Raw genomic sequence first — 26,257 nt, 5'->3', positions numbered from 1 at the left:
GATGTGCATGTGTCTATGTGTATGTAAACTAAACTCCTGGTCTAAAGCTGACGACCAACACCAGCGTGCTGGAGGAGGCCAGAATAAACAGCATCACCATTACTGGTCATTAGAGCGTTGGGCCAGTAAACAAAAGGTTGATGGATCCAATCAAAGAGCTGACAAATCTGTCGTACTGCCCCTGAACAAGGCAGTTAACCCACTTTTCCTTGGCTTAACTGACTAGCCTAGTTAAATAAAGGTTAAATAAAATTAAAATAAATATATATATATATTACAACCCCAACTCTAATTGGACAGGTTGTGTGATCCGGATGCCCAACTCACGCCTCCCGAAACAGATCACGTACTTCCAGTTGAATGAAAGTCAGCGAGCCCTTGGCGGACAAAGGAAACACTACAAAGACAACATCAAAACAAACCTTCAGAAATTATACATCCCCTCCAACAACTGGAAGGACACTGTACTAAACCTACAACTGGAAGGACACTGCACTAAACAGACAACTGGAAGGACACTGTACTAAACCTACAACTGGAAGGACACTACACTAAACAGACAACTGGAAGGACACTGTACTAAACCTACAACTGGAAGGACACTGCACTAAACAGACAACTGGAAGGACACTGTACTAAACCTACAACTGGAAGGACACTACACTAAACAGACAACTGGAAGGACACTGTACTAAACCTACAACTGGAAGGACACTGCACTAAACAGACAACTGGAAGGACACGGCACTAAACAGACATCTGGAAGGACACTACACTAAACAGACAACTGGAAGGACACTGCAATAAACAGACATCTGAAAGGACACTGCACTAAACAGACAACTGGAAGGACACTGTACTAAACCTACAACTGGAAAGACACTGCACTAAACAGACAACTGGAAGGACACGGCACTAAACAGACATCTGGAAGGACACTGCACTAAACAGACAACTGGAAGGACACTGCAATAAACAGACATCTGAAAGGACACTGCACTAAACAGACAACTGGAAGGACACTGTACTAAACAGACAACTGGAAGGACACTGCAATAAACAGACATCTGGAAGGACACTGCACTAAACAGACATCTGGAAGGACACTGCACTAAACAGACAACTGGAAGGACACTGCACTAAACAGACAACTGGAAGGACACTGCACTAAACAGACAACTGGAAGGACACGGCACTAAACAGACATCTGGAAGGACACTGCACTAAACAGACATCTGGAAGGACACTGCACTAAACAGACAACTGGAAGGACACTGCAATAAACAGACATCTGAAAGGACACTGCACTAAACAGACATCTGGAAGGACACTGCACTAAAGAGACAATTGGAAGGACACTGCACTAAACAGACATCTGGAAGGACACTGCACTAAACAGACATCTGGAAGGACACTGCACTAAACAGACACCTGGAATGACACTGCACTAAACAGACATCTGGAAGGACACTGCACTAAACCTACAACTGGAAGGACACTGCACTAAACCTACAACTGGAAGGACACTGCACTAAACAGACATCTGGAAGGACACTGCACTAAACAGACATCTGGAAGGACACTGCACTAAACAGACATCTGGAAGGACACTGCACTAAACAGACAACTGGAATGACACTGCACTAAACAGACATCTGGAAGGACACTGCACTAAACCTACAACTGGAAGGACACTGCACTAAACAGACAACTGGAAGGACACTGCACTAAACAGACATCTGGAAGGACACTGCACTAAACAGACATCTGGAAGGACACTGCACTAAACAGACATCTGGAAGGACACTGCACTAAACAGACATCTGGAAGGACACTGCACTAAACAGACAACTGGAAGGACACTGCACTAAACAGACAACTGGAAGGACACTGCACTAAACCTACAACTGGAAGGACATTGCACTAAACAGACATCTGGAAGGACACTGCACTAAACAGACATCTGGAAGGACACTGCACTAAACAGACAACTGGAAGGACACTGCACTAAACAGACAACTGGAAGGACACTGCACTAAACAGACAACTGGAAGGACACTGCACTAAACAGACATCTGGAAGGACACTGCACTAAACAGACATCTGGAAGGACACTGCACTAAACAGACAACTGGAAGGACACTGCACTAAACAGACAACTGGAAGGACACTGCACTAAACAGACAACTGGAAGGACACTGCACTAAACAGACATCTGGAAGGACACTGCACTAAACAGACAACTGGAAGGACACTGCACTAAACAGACAACTGGAAGGACACTGCACTAAACAGACATCTGGAAGGACACTGCAAAACGTCCTTTTTTCAGGACCCTGTCTTTCAAAGATAATTCGTAAAAATCCAAATAACTAAACAGATCTTCATTGCCTTGGTGGAAGAGTGAGGTAACATCTCACAGCAAGAGTTGGCAAATCCATGAGGAGGAGATGCACTGCAGTACTTAATGCAGCTGATGGCCACAGCAGATACTGTTACTTTTGAACCCCCTTTGTTCAGGGACACAGTATTCCATTTCTGTTAGTCACGTGTCTGTAGAACCTGTTCAGTTTATGTCTCAATTGTTGAATCTTGTTATGTTCATACAAATATTTACACATGTTAAGTTTGCTGAAAATAAACGCAGTTGACAGTGAGAGGACGTTTCTTTTTTTGCTGAGTTTAGTAGTATCAGTATGTTACCTGTAGTTTCATGTAGTATTATCAGTATGTTTCATGTAGTATTATCAGCATGTTACCTGTAGTTTCATGTAGTATTATCAGTATGTTTCATGTAGTATTATCAGCATGTTACCTGTAGTTTCATGTAGTATTATCAGTATGTTTCATGTAGTATTATCAGTATGTTTCATGTAGTATTATCAGCATGTTACCTGTAGTTTCATGTAGTATTATTGCTACGGTTTTCTTTCTCCTCTTCCTCTGAAGAGGAGGTGTAGCAGGGATCGGACCAAAATGCAGCGTGGTTATTTTGATTAATCTTTAATAAAAGATAAACACGAACAATACAAAAACAAGAAACGTGACGTGAAAACCTATCTGGTGCAAACAAACACAGAGACAGGAACAATCACCCACGAAACACTCAAAGAATATGGCTGCCTAAATATGGTTCCCAATCAGAGACAACGATAAACACCTGGCTCTGATTGAGAACCACTCCAGGCAGCCATAGACTATTCTAGACAACCCCACTAACCACAATCCCATGACCTACAAAAATCCCAAGACAAAACACACCACATAAATAACCCATGTCACACCCTGGCCTGACCAAAATAATAAAGAAAACACAAAATACTAAGACCACGGCGTGACAATTATCAGTATGTTACCTGTAGTTTCATGTAGTATTATCAGTATGTTACCTGTAGTTTCATGTAGTATTATCAGTATGTTACCGGTAGTTTCATGTAGTATTATCAGCATGTTACCGGTAGTTTCATGTAGTATTATCAGCATGTTACCGGTAGTTTCATGTAGTATTATCAGCATGTTACCGGTAGTTTCATGTAGTATTATCAGTATGTTACCTGTAGTTTCATGTGGTATTATCAGCATGTTACCGGTAGTTTCATGTAGTATTATCAGCATGTTACCTGTAGTTTCATGTGGTATTATCAGCATGTTACCTGTAGTTTCATGTAGTATTATCAGCATGTTACCTGTAGTTTCATGTAGTATTATCAGTATGTTACCTGTAGTTTCATGTAGTATTATCAGCATGTTACCGGTAGTTTCATGTAGTATTATCAGCATGTTACCGGTAGTTTCATGTAGTATTATCAGTATGTTACCTGTAGTTTCATGTAGTATTATCAGTATGTTACCGATAGTTTCATGTAGTATTTTCAGCATGTTACCTGTAGTTTCATGTAGTATTATCAGTATGTTACCGATAGTTTCATGTAGTATTTTCAGCATGTTACCTGTAGTTTCATGTAGTATTATCAGTATGTTACCTGTAGTTTCATGTAGTATTATCAGTATGTTACCGATAGTTTCATGTAGTATTTTCAGCATGTTACCTGTAGTTTCATGTAGTATTATCAGTATGTTACCTGTAGTTTCATGTAGTATTATCAGTATGTTACCTGTAGTTTCATGTAGTATTATCAGTATGTTACCGATAGTTTCATATAGTATTATCAGCATGTTACCTGTAGTTTCATGTGGTATTTTCAGCATGTTACCTGTAGTTTCATGTAGTATTATCAGTATGTTACCTGTAGTTTCATGTAGTATTATCAGTATGTTACCGATAGTTTCATGTAGTATTTTCAGCATGTTACCTGTAGTTTCATGTAGTATTATCAGTATGTTACCTGTAGTTTCATGTAGTATTATCAGTATGTTACCTGTAGTTTCATGTAGTATTATCAGTATGTTACCGATAGTTTCATATAGTATTATCAGCATGTTACCTGTAGTTTCATGTGGTATTATCAGCATGTTACCTGTAGTTTCATGTAGTATTATCAGCATGTTACCTGTAGTTTCATGTAGTATTATCAGTATGTTACCGGTAGTTTCATGTAGTATTATCAGTATGTTACCTGTAGTTTCATGTAGTATTATCAGTATGTTACCTGTAGTTTCATGTAGTATTATCAGCATGTTACCGGTAGTTTCATGTGGTATTATCAGCATGTTACCTGTAGTTTCATGTAGTATTATCAGTATGTTACTTGTAGTTTCATGTAGTATTATCAGTATGTTACCTGTAGTTTCATGTAGTACTATCAGTATGGTACCTGTAGTTTCATGTAGTATTATCAGCATGTTACCTGTAGTTTCATGTTAGCGTAGGTCTTCTCTGAGCTGATCTCTACTTGCTTCTTAAAGTGTTCCAGAGCATTCTCTGCCTGCTGGGTCTGCTGCCGCTGACACTCCCTCTCACGTCCCAGCTGCTCCTCCTTCTCCCTGAAACACATACACACATTAACACATACACAAGCAGACCACCATAGTCCCTGTGCCCAAGGAAGCGAAGGTAACCTGCCTAAATTATTACGTAAGTATGCTCTCTCTAATTCTCTCTTTCTTTCTTTCTCTCAGAGGACCTGAGCCCTAGAACCATGCCTCAGGACTACCTGGCGTGAAGACTCCTTGCTGTCCCCAGTCCACCTGGCCATGCTGCTGCTCCAGTTTCAACTGTTCTGCCTGCGGCTATGGAATCCTGACCTGTTCACCGGACGTGCTACCTGTCCCAGACCTGCTGTTTTCAACTCTCTAGAAACAGCAGGAGCTGTAGAGATACTCTTAATGATCGGCTATGAAAAGCCAACTGACATCTACTCCTGAGGTGCTGACTTGTTGCACCATTGACAACTACTGTGACTTTTATTATTTGACCCTGCTGGTCAATTATGAACATTGGAACATCTTGGCCATGTCCTGTTATAATCTCCACCCGGCACAGCCAGAAGAGGACTGGCCACCCCTCATAGCCTGGTTCCTCTCTAGGTTTCTTCCTAGGTTTTGGCCTTTCTATGGAGTTTTCCCTAGCCACCGTGCTTCTACATCTGCATTGCTTGCTGTTTGGGGTTTTAGGCTGGGTTTCTGTACAGTACTTTGAGATATCAGCTGATGTAAGAAGGGCTATATAAATACATTTGATTTGATCACCGCCCCGTGGCACTCACGTCGGTAGCCATGAAGTGCTTTGAAAGGCTGGTCATGGCTCACATCAACAGCATCCTCCCGGATACCCTAGACCCACTCCAATTCGCATACCGCCCCAACAGTTCCACAGAAGACACAATCTCAATCACACTCCACACTGCCCTTTCTCACCTGGACAAAAGGAACACCTACGTGAGAATGCTGTTCATTGACTACAGCTCAGCGTTCAACACCATAGTGCCCAAGAAGCTCATCACTAAGCTAAGGACTCTGGGACTAAACACCTCCCTCTGCAACTGGATCCTGGACTTCCTGACGGGCCGCCCCCAGGTGGTAAGAGTAGGCAACAACACGTCTGCCATGCTGATCTTTAACACTGGGGCCCCTCAGGGGTGTGTACTTAGTCCCCTCCTGTATTCCCTATCACCCACACCTGTGTGGCCAAACACGACTCCAACACCATCATTAAGCTTGCTGACGACACAACAGTGGTAGGCCTGATCACCGACATCGATGAGACGGCCTATAGGAAGGTCAGAGAACTGGCAGGACAACAACCTCCCCCTCAATGTGAGCAAGACAAAGGAGCGGATCACAGATTACAGGAAAAGGTGGACCGAACAGGCCCCCATTAATATCGACGGGGCTGTAGTGGAGCGGGTCGAGAGTTTCAAGTTCCTTGGTGTCCACATCACCAACAAACTATCATGGTCCCAACATACCAAGACAGTCGTGAAGAGGGCACGACAAAACCTTTTCCCCCTCAGGAGAGAAAAGATTTGGCATGGGTCCCCAGATTCTCAAAAGTTTCTAAAAGGTGCACCATCGAGAGCATCCTGACCGGTTGCATCACCGCCTGGTATGGCAACTGCTCGGCATCTGACAGTAAGGCACTACAGAGGGTTGTGCGAATGGCCCAATACATCACTGGGGCCAAGCTTCCAACCATCCATCCTATATAATAGGTGGTGTCAGACTCCAGTCACCCAAGTTTTTTCTGCTACCGCACGGCAAACGGTACCAGAGCCCCAAGTCTAGGACCAAAAGGCTCCTCAACAGCTTCTACCCCCAAGCCATAAGACTGCTGAACAATTCATAAAATCGCCACCGGACAATTTACATGACCCCCCCACCCCTTTGTACACTCTCTGTTTGTTGGTTACCTATGCATAGTCACTTCGTCCCTACCAACATGTACAGATTACCTCAACTAGCCTGTACCCCAGTACACTGACTCGGTACCGGTGCTCCTTGTATATAGCCTCTTTATTTATATTCTTATTATGTTACTTTTTATTTTAGTCTACTTGGTAAATATTTTCTTAACTCTTCTTGAACTGCACTGTTGGTTAAGGGCTTGTAAGTAAACATTTCACGGTAAAGTCTACACTTGTTGTATTCGGCGCATGTGACAAATAATTTGATTTGATACATTAACACACACACACGCACACACACACACACGCACACACACACACAAATGACAAAATAAAAAGTGATACATAAACATACAAGGAGTTATTTTCTCTGTAATTTGATTGATTTTGTTCACCGTAAAACACTCTGCTGTCCATCACTTCTCAGTTCAAACCTTTAATGGTTGTGTAGCAGAAGTGATGGTTGGAGTGATAGCTCAGTACACAAGGGCTTTGTGTACGGGGGTGTGTGTGTGTGTGTGTCAACAATATAGGGAGTCCCAGCATAAAGAGCTGTCAGAGCAGAGACAGTCTTCAAGTCAGGATCACGCTGAATGATACACCGCAGCTGTCAAACCTGCCTTCAGAACATGTCTAGTGTGTGTGTGTGTGTGTGTGTGTGTGTGTATGTGTGTGTGTATGTGTGTGTGACTGAGACGGGCCTGCAGTCATCGGCATTGTCTTGGTTTGATCACTGTCTGTTTGACATCCAGCCTCACCTCTCAGTGTTGACGAGATAGGAAAGAGAGGGGACAGGGGAAGTGTGTGAGAGGGCACGCTAGGGTCAGAGACGATGGAAGAGATGTGCATGTGTCTATGTAGTGCAGTGTGTAGGGAACAGGGTGTCATTGGTCTAAAGTAGTGCAGTGTGTAGGGAACAGGGTGTCATTGGTCTAAAGTAGTGCAGTGTGTAGGGAACAGGGTGTCATTGGTCTAAAGTAGTGTAGTGTGTAGGGAACAGGGTGCCATTGGTCTAAAGTAGTGCAGTGTGTAGGGAACAGGGTGTCATTGGTCTAAAGTAGTGCAGTGTGTAGGGAACAGGGTGTCATTGGTCTAAAGTAGTGTAGTGTGTAGGGAACAGGGTGTCATTGGTCTAAAGTAGAGCAGTATGTAGGGAACCGGGTGCCATTGGTCTAAAGTAGTGTAGTATGTAGGGAACAGGGTGCCATTGGTCTAAAGTAGTGCAGTGTGTAGGGAACAGGGTGTCATTGGTCTAAAGTAGTGCAGTGTGTAGGGAACGGGGTGTCATTGGTCTAAAGTAGTGCAGTGTGTAGGGAACAGGGTGCCATTGGTCTAAAGTAGTGTAGTATGTAGGGAACAGGGTGCCATTGGTCTAAAGTAGTGTAGTATGTAGGGAACAGGGTGTCACTGGTCTAAAGTAGAGCAGTGTGTAGGGAACAGGGTGTCATTGGTCTAAAGTAGTGTAGTATGTAGGGAACAGGGTGCCATTGGTCTAAAGTAGTGCAGTATGTAGGGAACAGGGTGCCATTGGTCTAAAGTAGTGTAGTATGTAGGGAACAGGGTGCCATTGGTCTAAAGTAGTGTAGTGTGTAGGGAACAGGGTGCCATTGGTCTAAAGTAGAGCAGTGTGTAGGGAACAGGGTGCCATTGGTCTAAAGTAGAGCAGTGTGTAGGGAACAGGGTGTCATTGGTCTAAAGTAGTGTAGTGTGTAGGGAACAGGGTGCCATTGGTCTAAAGTAGAGCAGTGTGTAGGGAACAGGGTGCCATTGGTCTAAAGTAGAGCAGTGTGTAGGGAACAGGGTGTCAGTGGTCTAAAGTAGAGCAGTGTGTAGGGAACAGGGTGTCATTGGTCTAAAGTAGTGCAGTGTGTAGGGAACAGGGTGCCATTGGGACGAGGTCTATGTCTAATGTGAAGTGAAGATGAGTCATTGGTCACTGCCAGACACCCACACAAGTGTGTGTAGATGTGTGTCTTGTAATGTTTTGGGAAAAGAACAGACAGAAAAGGAGAAACATTATTTCTTCCCTCACCACTGCCTTCCTAATTTACCGCACCACCAGACAGTAAGATAATAATAACAACAACAACGGGGGAAAAGGAGGCAACAAAAAAAGAAAGAAAATAGTAAAAGAAGACATTCTTTCCTCCTCTTTATAGCGTTCCTCTGTCTCTTTGTAATTTTGGTCTCTCTCATGTCGGACATCAAAGATGGCAGAAATGGTTTTTCCCCCGCCGTTGTGTACTCTGTAATTATTAATCAGGCAGGCAATATGACTGGCTTCAGGGTGCTGTGCAAAGCAGCCAGACACAAAAGGATGTGAAGTCAAGTCGCGCTGAAAAGACGGGAGGAAAAGAGAGAGGTAAACACTGAGAAGGAAAGGATGTGACAGAAATAGCAGGATTAACTTCTTCAAAACTTTCAAATAAAGAGGAAGACAGAAGTTGGGTGTGTTGTGAGCATGAGAAGAGTGTTGTCACTCCAAGCCTGTTTGTTTGTGTGACTGTGAGTGTGTGCGTATGAAAGTGTGCGTGTGTGTGTGTAATAAGCATGTATTTAACACTTGACATTTGTATATAGATGAACGCATGAGGCCATCTGAGGAAGTGAGTGTGACCATATATGTGTGTATGTGTGTGTGTGTGTGTGTGTGTGTGCATGATGACCGTGTGTGTGTGTGCCTAAATATGTATCTGGGAGTGTGTGAGACAGGGAGCAGCAGTCAGTCAGTCACCATCAATCACAGAGAAAGGGGTGAGATGAGAGGGCAGAGAGAAAATGGAGGGAGGCCTGGCGGAGAGAAGGAGAAGGAGGAGAAGAAAGAGGCGGATGCCAGCTCCTCGGTGGCCCACGGCTTTAAATGGCTTCTGGTCAGAGAAGTGGAAGGAGAGAGGAATCAAATTAGAGATGTGCCATCCTCTCATCCCGCCATCTTAAAGGGATAAAAAGAGGGGAAAAGAGAGGGAGAGGAAGAGGAAGAGTGTGAGTGTCTTAAGGATGACAGGGCTTCCTCCTAGCCGCATGCCAGACAGGAGGCTCCAGGGCTCCCGTCTTTTTCCAGACCTCTGAAACCACATGACGCCTTGCCTCACACACACCCATACAAGTGCACATACAGTGCCTTGCGAAAGTATTCGGCCCCCTTGAACTTTGCGACCTTTTGCCACATTGCAGGCTTCAAACATAAAGATATAAAACTGTATTTTTTTGTGAAGAATCAACAACAAGTGGGACACAATCATGAAGTGGAACGACATTTATTGGATATTTCAAACTTTTTTAACAAATCAAAAACTGAAAAATTGGGCGTGCAAAATTATTCAGCCCCTTTACTTTCAGTGCAGCAAACTCTCTCCAGAAGTTCAGTGAGGATCTCTGAATGATCCAATGTTGACCTAAATGACTAATGATGATAAATACAATCCACCTGTGTGTAATCAAGTCTCCGTATAAATGCACCTGCACTGATAGTCTCAGAGGTTCGTTAAAAGCGCAGAGAGCATCATGAAGAACAAGGAACACACCAGGCAGGTCCGAGATACTGTTGTGAAGAAGTTTAAAGCCGGATTTGGATACAAAAAGATTTCCCAAGCTTTAAACATCCCAAGGAAGCGATAATATTGAAATGGAAGGAGTATCAGACCACTGCAAATCTACCAAGACCTGGCCGTCCCTCTAAACTTTCAGCTCATACAAGGAGAAGACTGATCAGAGATGCAGCCAAGAGGCCCATGATCACTCTGGATGAACTGCAGAGATCTACAGCTGAGGTGGGAGACTCTGTCCATAGGACAACAATCAGTCGTATATTGCACAAATCTGGCCTTTATGGAAGAGTGGCAAGAAGAAAGACATTTCTTAAAGATATCCATAAAAAGTGTTGTTTAATGTTTGCCACAAGCCACCTGGGAGACACACCAAACATGTGGAAGAAGGTGCTCTGGTCAGATGAAACCAAAATTGAACTTTTTGGCAACAATGCAAAACGTTATGTTTGGCGTAAAAGCAACACAGCTGAACACACCATCCCCACTGTCAAACATGGTTGTGGCAGCATCATGGTTTGGGCCTGCTTTTCTTCAGCAGGGACAGGGAAGATGGTTAAAATTGATGGGAAGATGGATGGAGCCAAATACAGGACCATTCTGGAAGAAAACCTGATGGAGTCTGCAAAAGACCTGAGACTGGGATGGAGATTTGTCTTCCAACAAGACAATGATCCAAAACATAAAGCAAAATCTACAATGGAATGGTTCAAAAATAAACATATCCAGGTGTTAGAATGGCCAAGTCAAAGTCCAGACCTGAATCCAATCGAGAATCTGTGGAAAGAACTGAAAACTGCTGTTCACAAATGCTCTCCATCCAACCTCACTGAGCTCGAGCTGTTTTGCAAGGAGGAATGGGAAAAAATGTCAGTCTCTCGATGTGCAAAACTGATAGAGACATACTCCAAGCGACTTAGAGCTGTAATCGCAGCAAAAGGTGGCGCTACAAAGTATTAACTTAAGGGGGCTGAATAATTTTGCACGCCCAATTTTTCAGTTTTTGATTTGTTAAAAAAGTTTGAAATATCCAATAAATGTCGTTCCACTTCATGATTGTGTCCCACTTGTTGTTGATTCTTCACAAAAAAATACAGTTTTATATCTTTATGTTTGAAGCCTGAAATGTGGCAAAAGGTCGCAAAGTTCAAGGGGGCCGAATACTTTCGCAAGGCACTGTACACACATACTGTATGCCTCACACACACCCATACACATGCACACATACTGTATGCCTCACACACACCCATACACATGCACACATACTGTATGCCTCACACACCCATACACGTGCACATACACACATACTGCATGCCTCACACACACACACCCATACACGTGCACATACTGTATGCATCACACACACCCATACACGTGCACATACACACATACTGTATGCATCACACACACCCATACACGTGCATATACACACATACTGTATGCCTCACACACACCCATACACATGCACACATACTGTATGCCTCACACACACCTGTACACATACACACATACTGTATGCCTCACACACACCCATCCACGTGCACATACACACATACTGTATGCCTCACACACACCCATACACATGCACACATACTGTATGCCTCACACACACCCGTACACATACACACATACTGTATGCCTCACACACACCCATCCACGTGCACATACATACTGTATGCCTCACACACACCCATACACATGCACACATACTGTATGCCTCACACACCCATACACGTGCACATACACACATACTGCATGCCTCACACACACACACCCATACACATGCACATACTGTATGCATCACACACACCCATACACGGGCACATACACACATACTGTATACATCACATACATGGGCACATACACACATACTGTATACATCACATACATGGGCACATACACACATACTGTATACATCACATACACGGGCACATACACACATACTGTATGCATCACATACATGGGCACATACACACATACTGTATGCATCACATACATGGGCACATACACACATACTGTATGCCTCACACACACCCATACACGGGCACATACACACATACTGTATGCATCATATACATGGGCACATACACACATACTGTATGCATCACATACATGGGCACATACACACATACTGTATGCCTCACACACACCCATACACGGGCACATACACACATACTGTATGCCTCACACACACCCATACACGGGCACATACACACATACTGTATGCATCACATACACGGGCACATACACACATACTGTATGCATCACATACAGCCATACTGTATGCATCACATACACCCATACACAGGCACATACACACATACTGTATACATCACATACACCCACACACGTGCACATACACACATACTGTATGCCTCACACACACCCATACACGTGCACATACACACATACTGTATGCATCACACACACCCATTCACGTGCACATACACACATACTGTATGCATCACATACACCCATACACGTGCTCACACACAATGTCTCCCCTCAAGCACACACCCTCCGTTACAGAGCCCTCCACCATCATGGGACACAGCCAGTCAGGATAAACCAGTTACCATCCTTCTATTGAGGTTAGTCTTCTACTACTATGAAGCTGATTGAGAAAGAGAAGTCCTTTGTGATTACTGAAGAATGGTAGTATAGCATGCTGTCCAGGCCAGGCCAACTCAATCAATGAGCTGTTCTGTACTTTAATCATCATGTGTGCACAGAATGTCCTCAATGTAATGTACTGCATGTGGGTGGAGTGTCTGACTGCAGGGTAGACACACACACACACACACACAAACATGTGGAATCTGTATATGGACACATCTGGTCTGGTCCAGCATATGCCAGGCAGTGTGTGTGTGTGTGTGTGTGTGTGTCTGAGCTCATGCAAACAGAATGATAACGAATCCACAGACACATCAAAGGCCCACCCTGAAAAAAGAGGGAGCATATAAAAGAGAGAAAATGCTAAACTGAAATATTCAACACCCTCAGAAGAAAAAATAAAACAGCATATTTGTTCATTCCTTTCCCAAGAGAGAGAGATGGCAGTCGGAGAAGACCATCGAGCTTGGAGGCTTCAGAACTGACATGCAAATATGCCGAGCTATGAGACCAGAGAGAGAGAGAATACAGAGGAACTCATCTTGTGGTCCAAAAATCTGTCTGAGCTTTAAGAGAGAAAGAGAGGAGAAATGAGAACTGCAAGAGACCAGTAACTGACTATCTGAGAGGCCTGTATGCAGACAGCAGAGCAGGAGGGTAATGGTGATGGTGTGTGTGGATTAAGATACAGGCCTGTTGTTGGGCAGATCAGGCTAAAGGCCTGTGTGATATAGAGTTTGCCACTACACCTCAGCCTCAGTGATAACTGTGAATAAAGGTGTGCCACAGGGATGACTTCCAACTCCCATTCTGTTTATTATGTCTAAAAACAACTGTACAAGCCACAGTCCCAACTAGTCAATGGCCACTTGGGAACAAGATAACTTGCCATACATACAAGACGGGATGTCTTTGCTTCATTGCAGCGCCTATAGAAAGAGGAGGAGGCTATTGAGATGCCTGTAACAGTCACTGGGGACCGCATGTAAATAGTTGCAGATGCAGCTATGGAGGAGCAGAGGGAGGAACAGCGGAGGGAGGAACAGCAGTGGGAGCAACAGCGGTGGGAGGAACAGCAGTGGGAGGAAGTGCATAAAGGGGGATCCAGAGAGGAAAGCAGAGGTATTCCATATCTGGAGGGGATTCTCTCATCTCTGCTATGCATTTATACCACTTTGGATTCATACATCATTCATGAAGTTGCCATAGTATGCAAAATCATCCATGCACTAAACCCACATGTACAGATATTTACATAACGAGCATTACTTGGCAAAACTATTGTAATGAATGGCTAACAGTCCTGAAGGAAACAGAACCATATATATATTTTTTTTACTGTTGAACCTTTATTTATACAGTGTAGTCTCATTGAAATAAACTCTCTGCACCAAGTCTAGAACCAATAGGACCCTTAACAGGTTCTACCCCCAAGACATAAGACTGCTAAATAGTTAACCAACTATCTGCACTGACCCGTTCTGACTAATCACATATGCTGCGGTTACTATTTATTATCTATCCTGTTGCCTAGTCCCTTATCCCTACCTATATGTACATACACTGTACAGTGGGCTCCAAAAATACTGGCACCCCTGACTGGCAATGCACAAACAATACTTTAATAAATACACTGCTCAAAAAAATAAAGGGAACACTAAAATAACACATCCTAGATCTGAATGAATTAAATATTTTCTTTGCATAGTTGAATGTGCTGACAACAAAATAACACAAAAATGATCAATGGAAATCAAATGTATCAACCCATGGAGGTCTGGATTTGGAGTCACACTCAAAATTAAAGTGGAAAACCACACAACAGGCTGATCCAACTTTGATGTAATGTCCTTAAAACAAGTCAAAATGAGGCTAAGTAGTGTGTGTGGCCTCCATGTGCCTGTATGACCTCCCTACAACGCCTGGGCATGCTCCTGATGAGGTGGCGGATGGTCTCCTGAGGGATCTCCTCCCAGACCTGGACTAAAGCATCCGCCAACTCCTGGACAGTCTGTGGTGCAATGTGGCGTTGGTGGATGGAGCGAGACATGATGTCCCAGATGTGCTCAATTGGATTCAGGTCTGGGGAACGGGCGGGCCAGTCCATAGCATCAATGCCTTCCTCTTGCAGGAACTGCTGACACACTCCAGCCACATGAGGTCTAGCATTGTCTTGCATTAGGAGGAACCCAGGGCCAACCGCACCAGCATATGGTCTCACAAGGGGTCTGAGGATCTCATCTCGGTACCTAATGGCAGTCAGGCTACCTCTGGCGAGCACATGGAGGGCTGTGGAAACGCGTTCTCTGGAGTGATGAATCACGCTTCACCATCAGGCAGTCCGACGGATAAATCTGGGTTTGGCGGATGCCAGGAGAACGTTACCTGCCAGAATGCATAGTGTCAATTGTAAAGGTTGGTGGAGGAGGAATAATGGTCTGAGGCTGTTTTTCATGGGTCGGGCTAGGCCCCTTAGTTCCAGTGAAGGGAAATCTAAACGCTACAGCATACAATGACATTCTAGATGATTCTGTACTTCCAACCTTGTGGCAACAGTTCCAGTGAAGGGAAGGTCCTTTCCTGTTTCCGCATGACAATGCCCCTGTCGTGTCTTTGGCTATGCCGGATTAAGTGATATGACATGCTATTCTATAAAATCCTTTCTCCGTAATTAATATTACCTGATTGAGCTAATCATGTAAATGTAATTACCTAGAGAGTCGGGGCACCACAAAATAATATTTATAGAGCTGTTATCTTCCGAATAAACTCTTAAAGACCTAGTCATATTTTACATCAATAGCAGTCAATATTAATCGTCACTTTAATTCAGTCTCATCTGAAAGTTGTAAATTCTTGGTTATCTTCACGAACCCTGGCTAAAAAGTTGAATCAGCAATACAAAATTGGGTTTAAGGAAAAAGGGGGAAAGAGGTATTTATGACTGTCATAAACCTACCCCCAGGCCAACGTCATGACACCCCCATACACTAAGCGAGGTCCATACAGAAATGGTTTGCCTAGATCGTGCGGAAGAACTTGACTGACCTGCACAGAGCCCTGACCTCAACCCCATCAAACACCTTTTTCGATGAAATGGAAAGCTGCGAGCCAGGACTAATCGCCCAACATCAGTGCCCGACCTCACTAATGCTCTTGTGGCTGAATGTAAGCAAGTCCCCGCAGCAATGTTCCAACATCTATTGGAAATCCTTCCCAGAAGAGTGGAGGCTGTTATAGCAGCAAAGGGGGGACCAACTCCATATTAATGCCCATGATTTTGGAATGAGATTTTCGACGAGCAGATGTCCACATACTTTTGGCCATGTAGTGTATGCACAACCTTGGGAAAGGTTCACCTTGCAGAAGTCAACCCACGGGCTGGTGGCCCAACTACCCTAGCACCACTGACTCATTCTGGGGAGATCAACTCCATATTAATTCCCATGATTTTGGAATGAGACGTTCAACAAGCAGGTATCCACATACGTTTGGTCATGTAGTGCATCTACCTCCATTACCTAGTACCCCTGCACATCGACTCTGTACAGGTACCCCGTGTATATAGCCAAGTTATCATTACTCATTGTGTATTTATTCCTTGGGTTATTATCTTTCTATAATGTTTCTCTCTGCATTGTTGGGAAGGGCCCATAAGTAAGCATTTTGCTGTTAGTCTCCACCTGTTGTTTACGAAGCATTTGATTTGAAGAGAGACAATTTTACACTGAATCCCTCTCTTACTTTGTGACTGATTTAGTTAACCTGAATGTAGTAGGCCTTTCCACAGATGGAATCACATCCCAATCAGGCACTCAACATATCTAAACAGTTGATCAGGTCCCACTGGTTCCTTAAACCTTTGTTCTGGTGTAAAGTATTGAGCTGTGGTAACAACCCTCTTTCAACCTAGGCCAGTCTATATGGCCACCAGGGGACTTCCACTATTGAGTCACGTAGAGCTTTCCATTACCCAAGATCCATTTCACAGATCCACCCTTTCCATCCCCACCTTCCCTGGACCCCTCCACCCAGCAGCCCCCCTCAGCCCCATCACCCCCAGCCAAGGAGAAGCCAGATTCTTAAGATAGATGGAAATGCTAGGGTGGAGGCACTGAGGCAGGGTGTGTTGTTTCTCTCCTTTCATTAGCATTTAGTTGATGTTATTGTTGATGTTCCACTGCCATTAGGAGCTCATTGTTGTGGAGGCAGCTCATCTGGAGAGCAGGCTGCCTATGTATCTCTCCTCCTCTCCCAATTCTCTGTCCGCAGCACATCCCTCCATCTCTATGCTAATGATCTGAACGGCACTGGGATGAAAGAAGAGATAGAAAACAGGTTTTCTTCTCTGCTTTGTAGTTCTTTATGTTGTTGCTATAGCGACGCAGACGTAGAAATCTAACTGATGCAGCCATGCTCATTTGCATGGAGGGATAGAGGTTTTCCTTGTCTTCTTTATTTTGGGAGGGTTCAGAGGAGTGTAGATCACACCTTCCTTTTACAAACAACTCTCCTGATCCCAAACAAACTAAATACCTGCTGCCGCTGTCCCGCGTTTACGCAGAAAGTAAAGTGTTTATGCAGAAACACTAACGGAAGCACAAACACAGAGACACACGTCGGAATACTTTAGTCGGATCCACAATGAAACATGGTGTGATAAAAAAGGACCCAAACACACACATATCCGTGTTTGCACAGTGCATACAATCTACAAAGATGCCAGCCTGTCTAAGGTATAAACCCAAGCGCCTGTTGGGCATGTCGAGAGGTTTAAACTTGTTTAATTTCATCTCTCATCCTCCCATCTCCTCTATCAGCCACTGAACACACATAAACACACACACACCTGCGTGCAGTCCTGCTGTGGCTTTGAAGTTCTCCTGGATCATCTTTGAAGGCCTTCACTGTTGCCACGGCAGCAAGTAGGTAGCAGACATCACATCAGACTCTCATTGTGTGTGTGTGTGTGTGTGTGTGCGTGTGTGTGTGTGTGTGTGTGTGTGTGTGTGTGTGTGTGTGTGTGTGTGTGTATATATGTGTGTGTGTGTGTGTGTGTCAAATTACATTTTCTAATATAATCAAATGTTATTCATCACATGCTTCGTAAACAACAGGTGTAGACTTAACAGTGAAATGCTTCCTTACGGGACCTTCACAACAATGCAGAGAGAAAGAAAATAGAGAAAGAATAGAAAATAAAAGTAATAATAAAAATACAATGAGTAATGATAACATGGCTAAATACATGGGGTATCAGTATAAAGTCAATGTGCAGCGCACAAGGTAATTGAGGTACATATTTATTTATTTAACCTTTATTTAACTAGGCAAGTCAGTTTAGAACAAATTATTATTTACAATGACGGTCTACCCCGGCCAAACTCTAACCTGGACGACGCTGGGCCAATTGTGCGCCGCCCTATGGGACTCCCAATCACGGCTGGTTGGGATACAACCTGGAATCGAACCAGGGTTGAGACGCCTCTAGCACTGAGATGCTAGGACTAAAGTGACTAGGCAACAGGAGAGATAATAAACAGTAGCAGCAGCGTACGTGATGAGTCAAAAACGTTAGTGTAAAACAGGTCACTGAAGATAGTTAAATAGTTAACCAATAGCCACCCGGACTAACTATTTAGCAGTCTAATGGCTTGGGGGTAGAAGCTGTTCAGGGTCCTGTTGGTTCCAGACTTGGTGCATTGGTACCGCTTTCCGTTCGGTAGCAAAGAGAACAGTCTATGACGTGGGTGGCTGGAGTCTGACAATTTTTGGGGCCTTTCTCTGACACCGCCTAGTATAGAGGTCCTGGATAGCAGGGGGCTTGGCCCCACTAATGTACTTGGCCGTACAGCTGCTCTCAATGGTGCAGCTGTGCAACTTTGAGGATCTGAGGGCCACTGCTAAATCTTTCCAGTGCGTGCGTGCGTGCGTGCGAATGCATCTGTGTGTGTGCAGGGCGTTCCTTCTCACCCTACCAGACTGAGTTCTTAATTAATTAGCTCAGAGCTCTGATGCGACACTCACTATTTCTAACTGTTTAACACTAACGAGAGACCGGCCCGCTTGTCACCGAGCAGAGTGATAATTTATGCGTCCAGATTTACGTCTCCTGCCTCATCAAATGCGTCCTCTCTCACATCCACTCACGTGTCTGGGACACCAGTGACAGATGATAGGAGAATGTATTCATTCTGTCAAGCGAATCTGCATTAAAATGTGCCTTTATCACCGTCTAGTCTTCACAGGGAATATTTGTCCTTGGAACTGAGCGATATGAATAATGTTATCGATTCAGATCTCAGTGGAATGTAAAGGATTGAGAAATCAATGGGTTTTTACCTGACAATAGCCTCAATGCATTTCCTGCCTAATAACCACATCAAACTCACATGTCAGGTGTAGAACTCACATTAAAATCATAGAAACACACATTCCTCACATTTTCAAGATTACTGTTTCACATCCGGCCGTGATTGGAAGTCCCATAGAGCAGCGCACAATTGGCCCAGTGTCGTCCAGGTTTGGCCGGGGTAGGCTGTCATTGTAAATAAGAATTTGTTCTAAACTGACTTGCCTAGTTAAATAAATAAATAAATAAATATCTACCTCAATTACCTCGTACGCTGCACATTGACTCTGTACTGGTACCCCATGTATTTAGCCATGTTAACATTCATTACTCATTGTATATTTATTATTACTTTTATTTTCTATTCTTTCTCTATTTTCTTTCTCTCTGCATTGTTGTGAAGGTCCCGTAAGGAAGCATTTCACTGTTAAGTCTACACCTGTTGTTTACGAAGCATGTGACAGTAGGACTGTTACGGAGACTGTATTACTTCCACACCGGCGGTCACGAGTCATGACAGCAGTCAAATTCCATGAGACAGTTTAGTCACGGTAATTAAGCTCCTCCAAGCTCTGATGCTGCTGATGGTCATTAGTAGCCTGCAAAACGTACTAACTGCCTGGTACTCAGCACACTATTGTCCCACTCTGACATCAATGCAAATGTAATCGAAAATCTAATCAAATACTTCATGACAGACCATGAGCTCATGTTGCGTAAACATTTCTATAGGCTATGCAATTGCGTGAGAAAACAGAGTGATGGCCTCTATTAAAAAGAGGAGGATCTCATCAGCTTTCTAGAGGCTAGGCCTACTATACAGAAGTATAGCCTACCTAGCTGGCAGGAAAATGAACCACTTGAAAAGGGTCCTCCATTCGCTATTTAAGTGCATAGAAGACATGTATTTTTTCCGCTGCCCCTGTTTTGAGACAGGTACATGATAATGGTCCATTCTAAATCAAAAGAAATTGCATACATATATTGTTTAGTATATGAATGATATATTATCACTGGTGAATGATGCCCAACTTAAGGCAAGGAACAGCGAATGCTTTTTTTGCGACTTTTTCCAATCATAGTCGCATACCTCATGTAGCCTAGCCCATAGGTCTATACGTTTTAATAAGGTCAGTATCATACCTCATGTAGCCTAGCCCATAGGTCTATAAGTTTTAATAAGGTCAGTATCATACCTCATGTAGCCTAGCCCATAGGTCTATAAGTTTTAATAAGGTCAGTATCATACCTCATGTAGCCTAGCCCATAGGTCTATACGTTTTAATAAGGTCAGTATCATACCTCATGTAGCCTAGCCCATAGGTCTATAAGTTTTAATAAGGTCAGTATCATACCTCATGTAGCCTAGCCCATAGGTCTATACGTTTTAATAAGGTCAGTATCATACCTCATGTAGCCTAGCCCATAGGTCTATAAGTTTTAATAAGGTCAGTATCATACCTCATGTAGCCTAGCCCATAGGTCTATACGTTTTGATGAGGTTTGCGTCACAACTAAAGTGGCCAAATAACTTCTTAAAATTAAGCACATTCATCCGCATTAGAATAGGTGTAGAGCCGCTGCGTGAGTTTCAAGTTTGGGGAAGATATTTTTCAACATAGAAATTCACCTTTATAATAAAAGAATTACATGCATAATCGCATTTGTGGTTTTCCTGCTAGTGGAATATTTGCGCTTATAGCACATTGCTGCGCTTATGATGTGAAAAAATAGCCAAATAGTTTATCAACATTTTTGCTAAATGTTCTCATCTGTTGCGTCAGTGGTTGTATTAATTTGGGATTTATCGCATCCCACAACAGTCCCAGACTATGTTTGGAATATTTATTGCTGGCACAGAGTACAATAGGTCATCTTTTGTACTATGGGGGATATGTGGATTGATATAGGCTAGTGCTTTTGCTGTTCGTTAGGCCTACTCATCTTGTGGGCTGATGAAAAATAAATGTGGACAGTTTTTCTAATATCTTTAATATGCACATCGGAATTGAATAAGGACGTGCACAGTTGCGTTCCCCGATGTGTCTGTCTTCACTTGTAGCCTGTGAGAAAGACCCAATCACGTCATGTGCATTGGCTAATAAGAATTGAGCTATCTGAGAAAGCCATGTGAGTGAGAGGTGCTTGGAGCACGCAGCCGGGAGAAGGGAATTATAATTACTATATTCAGCCCAAGGGCCGCAAAAGGCATGGATTTTTTTTAGGGGGGACACAAAGGGGATGCTCCAGGAAATTCAAGGCATTATTAAGTACTCAAATTGTGAATGAGAGACTGATGAAGTGTGTACAGACTGCGCAAAAAAAACGAAGCAGAGCTCAAGCTTTTCATGCGATTTTTTCAAATCATCATTAGAGTCGCATCACGTAGCCTTAGAATGTATTAAAAATCAAAACATATAGCCCAACATTTGTATCACAACTAAAGTTATATAAATAATTATAAATGAAGCATATAGGAGTACCAGTTTCTTTGTTAACCGCTCAACACAAAATAGCTGCATGTGCGCACCCTCTCGAATCATTTGGATAAAATATCCTATGTTCAATTGTATTCTTCATACTATAAAATAATATAGAATAATTCCAAGGAATTCTAAGCAAATCTTGTCTGCTAAATGAACTAGTGTAGCCCACAGCCATATCGCATAGTCAGATCAGGGCTTAACATAATAGAGTATGCTATTGTGTTCTTCTGAACTAGACTACATTTTATTCATATCATGCTTCTTTAGACCTGTCTAAAATATTTAATGGCTTTATTGTGAAGGTGCAGGCTATATTACATGGATATCTTATACTTTAAAAAAAATGTAGATGTTCCAAAGATCTGCATCAGTGGCTTGTAGGCTATGTGTGGAAGTCAGAAGATGCTAAATGTGTTTATGTTAATTAACGGTCAATTACCGGGAGGCCGGCAGTTATTTGCTTGACAATCACCGACTGAAAAAATGTCATAACGGCCACAGCCCTAGTTGAGAGTAGAGTACGGTAAACAGGCTTGACTGGATCTCATTAGGAGACTGGGGCAGAGGTTAGGGCTGAGACTTGGTCTGGGGCAGGGCTGTGTTCCGGGGCCATTAGGAGACTGGGGGGCTGAGGTTAAGGCTGAGACTTGGTCTGGGGCAGGGCTGTGTTCCAGGGCCATTAGGAGACTGGGAGGCAGAGGTTAGGGCTGAGACTTGGTCTGGGGCAGGGCTGTGTTCCGGGTCCATTAGGAGACTGGGGGGCGGAGGTTAAGGCTGAGACTTGGTCTGGGGCAGGGCTGTGTTCCGGGGCCATTAGGAGACTGGGGGGCAGAGGTTAGGGCTGAGACTTGGTCTGGGGCAGGGCTGTGTTCCGGGGCCATTAGGAGACTGGGGGGCGGAGGTTAAGGCTGAGACTTGGTCTGGGGCAGGAGCTGAGGCTGGGGCCATTAGGAGACTGGGGGGCGGAGGTTAGGGCTGAGACTTGGTCTGGGGCAGGAGCTGAGGCTGGGGCCATTAGGAGACTGGGGGGCGGAGGTTAAGGCTGAGACTTGGTCTGGGGCAGGAGCTGAGGCTGGGGCCATTAGGAGACTGGGGGGCTGAGAATAGGGCTGAGACTTGGTCTGGGGCAGGGCTGTGCTCCGGGGCCATTAGAAGACTGGGGGGCGGAGGTTAGGGCTGAGACTTGGTCTGGGGCAGGGCTGTGCTCCGGGGCCATTAGGAGACTGGGGGGCGGAGGTTAGGGCTGAGACTTGGTCTGGGACAGGGCTGTGTTCCGGGGCCATTAGGAGACTGGGGGGCGGAGGTTAAGGCTGAGACTTGGTCTGGGGCAGGAGCTGAGGCTGGGGCCATTAGGAGACTGGGGGGCTGAGGTTAAGGCTGAGACTTGGTCTGGGGCAGGGCTGTGTTCCGGGGCCATTAGGAGACTGGGGGGGCTGAGGTTAGGGCTGAGACTTGGTCTGGGGCAGGGCTGTGTTCCGGGGCCATTAGGAGACTGGGGTGCTGAGGTTAAGGCTGAGACTTGGTCTGGGGCAGGGCTGTGTTCCGGGGCCATTAGGAGACTGGGGGGCTGAGGTTAAGGCTGAGACTTGGTCTGGGGCAGGGCTGTGTTCCGGGGCCATTAGGAGACTGGAGGTGGGGGGCTGAGGTTAAGGCTGAGACTTGGTCTGGGGCAGGGCTGTGTTCCGGGGCCATTAGGAGACTGGGGTGCTGAGGTTAGGGCTGAGACTTGGTCTGGGGCAGGAGCTGAGATTGGGGCTAGAACTGGGACTGGGGCTGCGTTCCGGGCCGTTAGGTTTGAGTGAGCTTAGATTGTGTGAGCTTTTAATTGTGCAGAACACATTCTACTTTCATTAGAGGAAGTGTAATCTGTGTATGAGCCAGTAATGAGGTAATGTATGGTATTAATTAGTGTGAGGAATGCATGCAGCATTAGGAGGCCCTGGATTAGACCTGGCTCTGCCTAGCCTGTCAGCTCTGACTGTACTCTACTGTAATGGAACGATAGCAGACTGAGGAAAGGAGAGGAGGAAAGGAGGGAATGCCTGATAGGAGGAGCTCAGTCAGCCAAACATCTGGTGGGAGGGATGGAGAGAGGGAGAAATGTACGAGGAATGGAAAGAGGAAGGGCGGGATGGAGGGAGAGGTGCAGGGGGGATGAGATGGGAGGGGTGCATGGGGATGAGATGTGATTGTAGCTGGAATAATGTAGCAGAGGGCAGTAAAGGAAAAGCCCATATTTGGTTCGACATTATAATATTTTTGACCATTCAAAGATTTTACATCAATGACCAATGGTCTCAAGTAAAATTATTCAGGAAATGAGGCCATGTTAGAGTATTGGGACGTAGCCAAAGCCCTGGCTCCTCCCACAGCCCCTTGTCACAGATGAGGTCACCTGCTCGTTAACAGACTTGCCAAATATGGGCATACGACGTGATGACTACAAACGATGCAGTATGAAGTGAGGATAGAAAAGTAGCGGTGTGGAATCTCACAGGCTACGGCCAACAGACAAGTAACAAACAAAACCAATGACATCAGAGGTGGGAAGGATCACAGGGTGGGTGACATGTCAGACTGTATAACATGTCAAACGAGGCTGCTGCGGTTCTTACTAATTCCAGACAAAGAGAGGGAGGGAGGGATGGAGAGGGAGGGAGTAAGAGAACAAGAATGAGAGAAAGAGAGGGACGAGAGAACGAGAGAAAACGAAAGAAAGCCTAATTGACATGAAATAGAGTGGCCAGGTATGCCAAGGCGCTCTTCTCTCTCTCTGGCAGGCCTCTTTCTAGTCCTAACCACTTCCATGTCTTCCAGTGCGGCCTCAGTGATCCCGGGTTCAGCCATTAACCCCTGCTAACTACACATCTGGAGGACACACTGGCTGTATCCAAATACCCATACTTGCATCCTAAATAGTCGGCTGTTTGAGTATGCACATTTCTTTTGTATAATAGTATGCAACATTACAGAAATTGTGAATTTTTGAAAATCAAGTATGCTTTTGTAGGCTACCTATTTAATTTATGGATCAAGCCTTAGCAGTCGTTCTGATCTCGTTCCCAATGATCATTATGTTGCTGTCCAGTTGTTCCCAATTTATCCGTTTCTGTCTTCAGTTCTTTGTAAATAGGATAGATGGGCTATATGGATCTACTACATTATACACAGTATAATAAACATTAAGAACACCTGTGAAACACTTTCAACACCTTGTAGTGTCCATGCCCCAATGAATTGAGGCTGTTCTGAGGGCAAAAGAGAGGGGTGCAACGGAATATTAGGAAGGTGTTCTTAATGTTTTGTACACTCAGTGTAGGTCAAATGTGATAGTCTGCCTATAACCAGCCTGAGTAGGCCTATAACTCCATTCCTACTCTATTCAGCATTTAGAGAAATTATCTATTATCAGGCTGGTTGAATTTGGAAAAATACTATTTACTAAACGGTGAGTGCTAAATAGTATGCAGTTTAATACGCTAGTATGGGTATTCGGACACGGCCATTGTAGATCTGAGACAGGAGAGGTGTACAACAATACGGAATTTGGCACTGCCCCACAACTGGGGACGCTACACAGCACAGATATGAGAACTCTCTATGGAGGTTCCTATGTTTCAGCATGTGTCAGACAGGCACATATGGAGAGACTAAAAGTGACAACATTTGATATAGCTTCAAATATCCACTGCAGTTTTCAATTACGGCACAAGGGTGAGCTCTGCAAATTATAGCTGTATCCCGGGCCCTGTAACTAGCACTTACCAATGTCTGAGTGCTTAAGCATTTTTCTAAATCAGTGACTTTGGGGGGATTGTATCATTGTATAATTGCATGGATGGAAGCCTGTGTTGGCTCGCTGTGAGACATTTTTCATAAGCTGGAATTGTGGGTTTGTGGGTTGGTGATGTGTGTGAACAAATCCCATATTTCTGATGTGTTCTGAACCAAACTGAATGGCAAGTCCCCAAGTAGTGATGAAATGAAAGAAGAAAACAGACATTTGATTTACAGTGTTTTGCTACTCACTTCAGTGACTCTTCAAGTTTGGAGATCTTCTTCTTGGTCTCTTCCCTCTCTTTCTCCGCCTCGTTGTGTAGGGCACGCACCTGTGTGATAGAGAGACAGAGACAGAGATAGAGATAGAGATAGATAGATAGATAGAGAGAGAGAGTGAGGGGTAGAAACCGAGACAGACACTATGACAGCAGGTCCATCTCTCAGCAAGCACCCCTTTCCATGACCTTATCCACCTGGGCCCTGGGGTTGCCTCTCCCTGACCTCTTATCTCCACCCATCATCAAGCTGCCATCTGGGCCCATCTCCTGATAGGCGTTTAAGAATGTACAGGCAGACAGATTCTTTCATCAAGTTTACTGGGAGATGGAGAAAGGCTGTGCACTCAAAACATTTGATGTAGCTATTTAACTATTTTTTCAACTAACAACTTACTTC

The 26,257-nt window shown here is 44.3% G+C and overlaps 1 protein-coding gene across 1 annotated transcript in view; it reads right to left on the bottom strand.

Annotated features, from left to right (window-relative positions):
• LOC139365190 (centrosomal protein of 112 kDa-like) overlaps positions 1-26,257 on the bottom strand; it is a 163,363-nt gene that overhangs the window by 115,700 nt on the left and 21,406 nt on the right. Inside the window, exons 9-10 of the mRNA XM_071102646.1 lie at positions 25,832-25,911; positions 4,809-4,944 (exon numbers count right to left, since the gene is read on the bottom strand). Of these exons, the coding sequence (XP_070958747.1) occupies positions 4,809-4,944; positions 25,832-25,911 (216 nt within the window). The remainder of the gene's footprint in view (positions 1-4,808; positions 4,945-25,831; positions 25,912-26,257) is intronic.

The sequence above is a fragment of the Oncorhynchus clarkii genome, chromosome 13 (genome assembly GCF_045791955.1).
Source record: "Oncorhynchus clarkii lewisi isolate Uvic-CL-2024 chromosome 13, UVic_Ocla_1.0, whole genome shotgun sequence".
NCBI classification, from domain to species: Eukaryota; Metazoa; Chordata; class Actinopteri; order Salmoniformes; family Salmonidae; genus Oncorhynchus; species Oncorhynchus clarkii.
The sequence above is the reverse complement of the archived record's forward strand: the minus strand, read 5'-3'. Positions and strand labels throughout refer to the sequence as shown.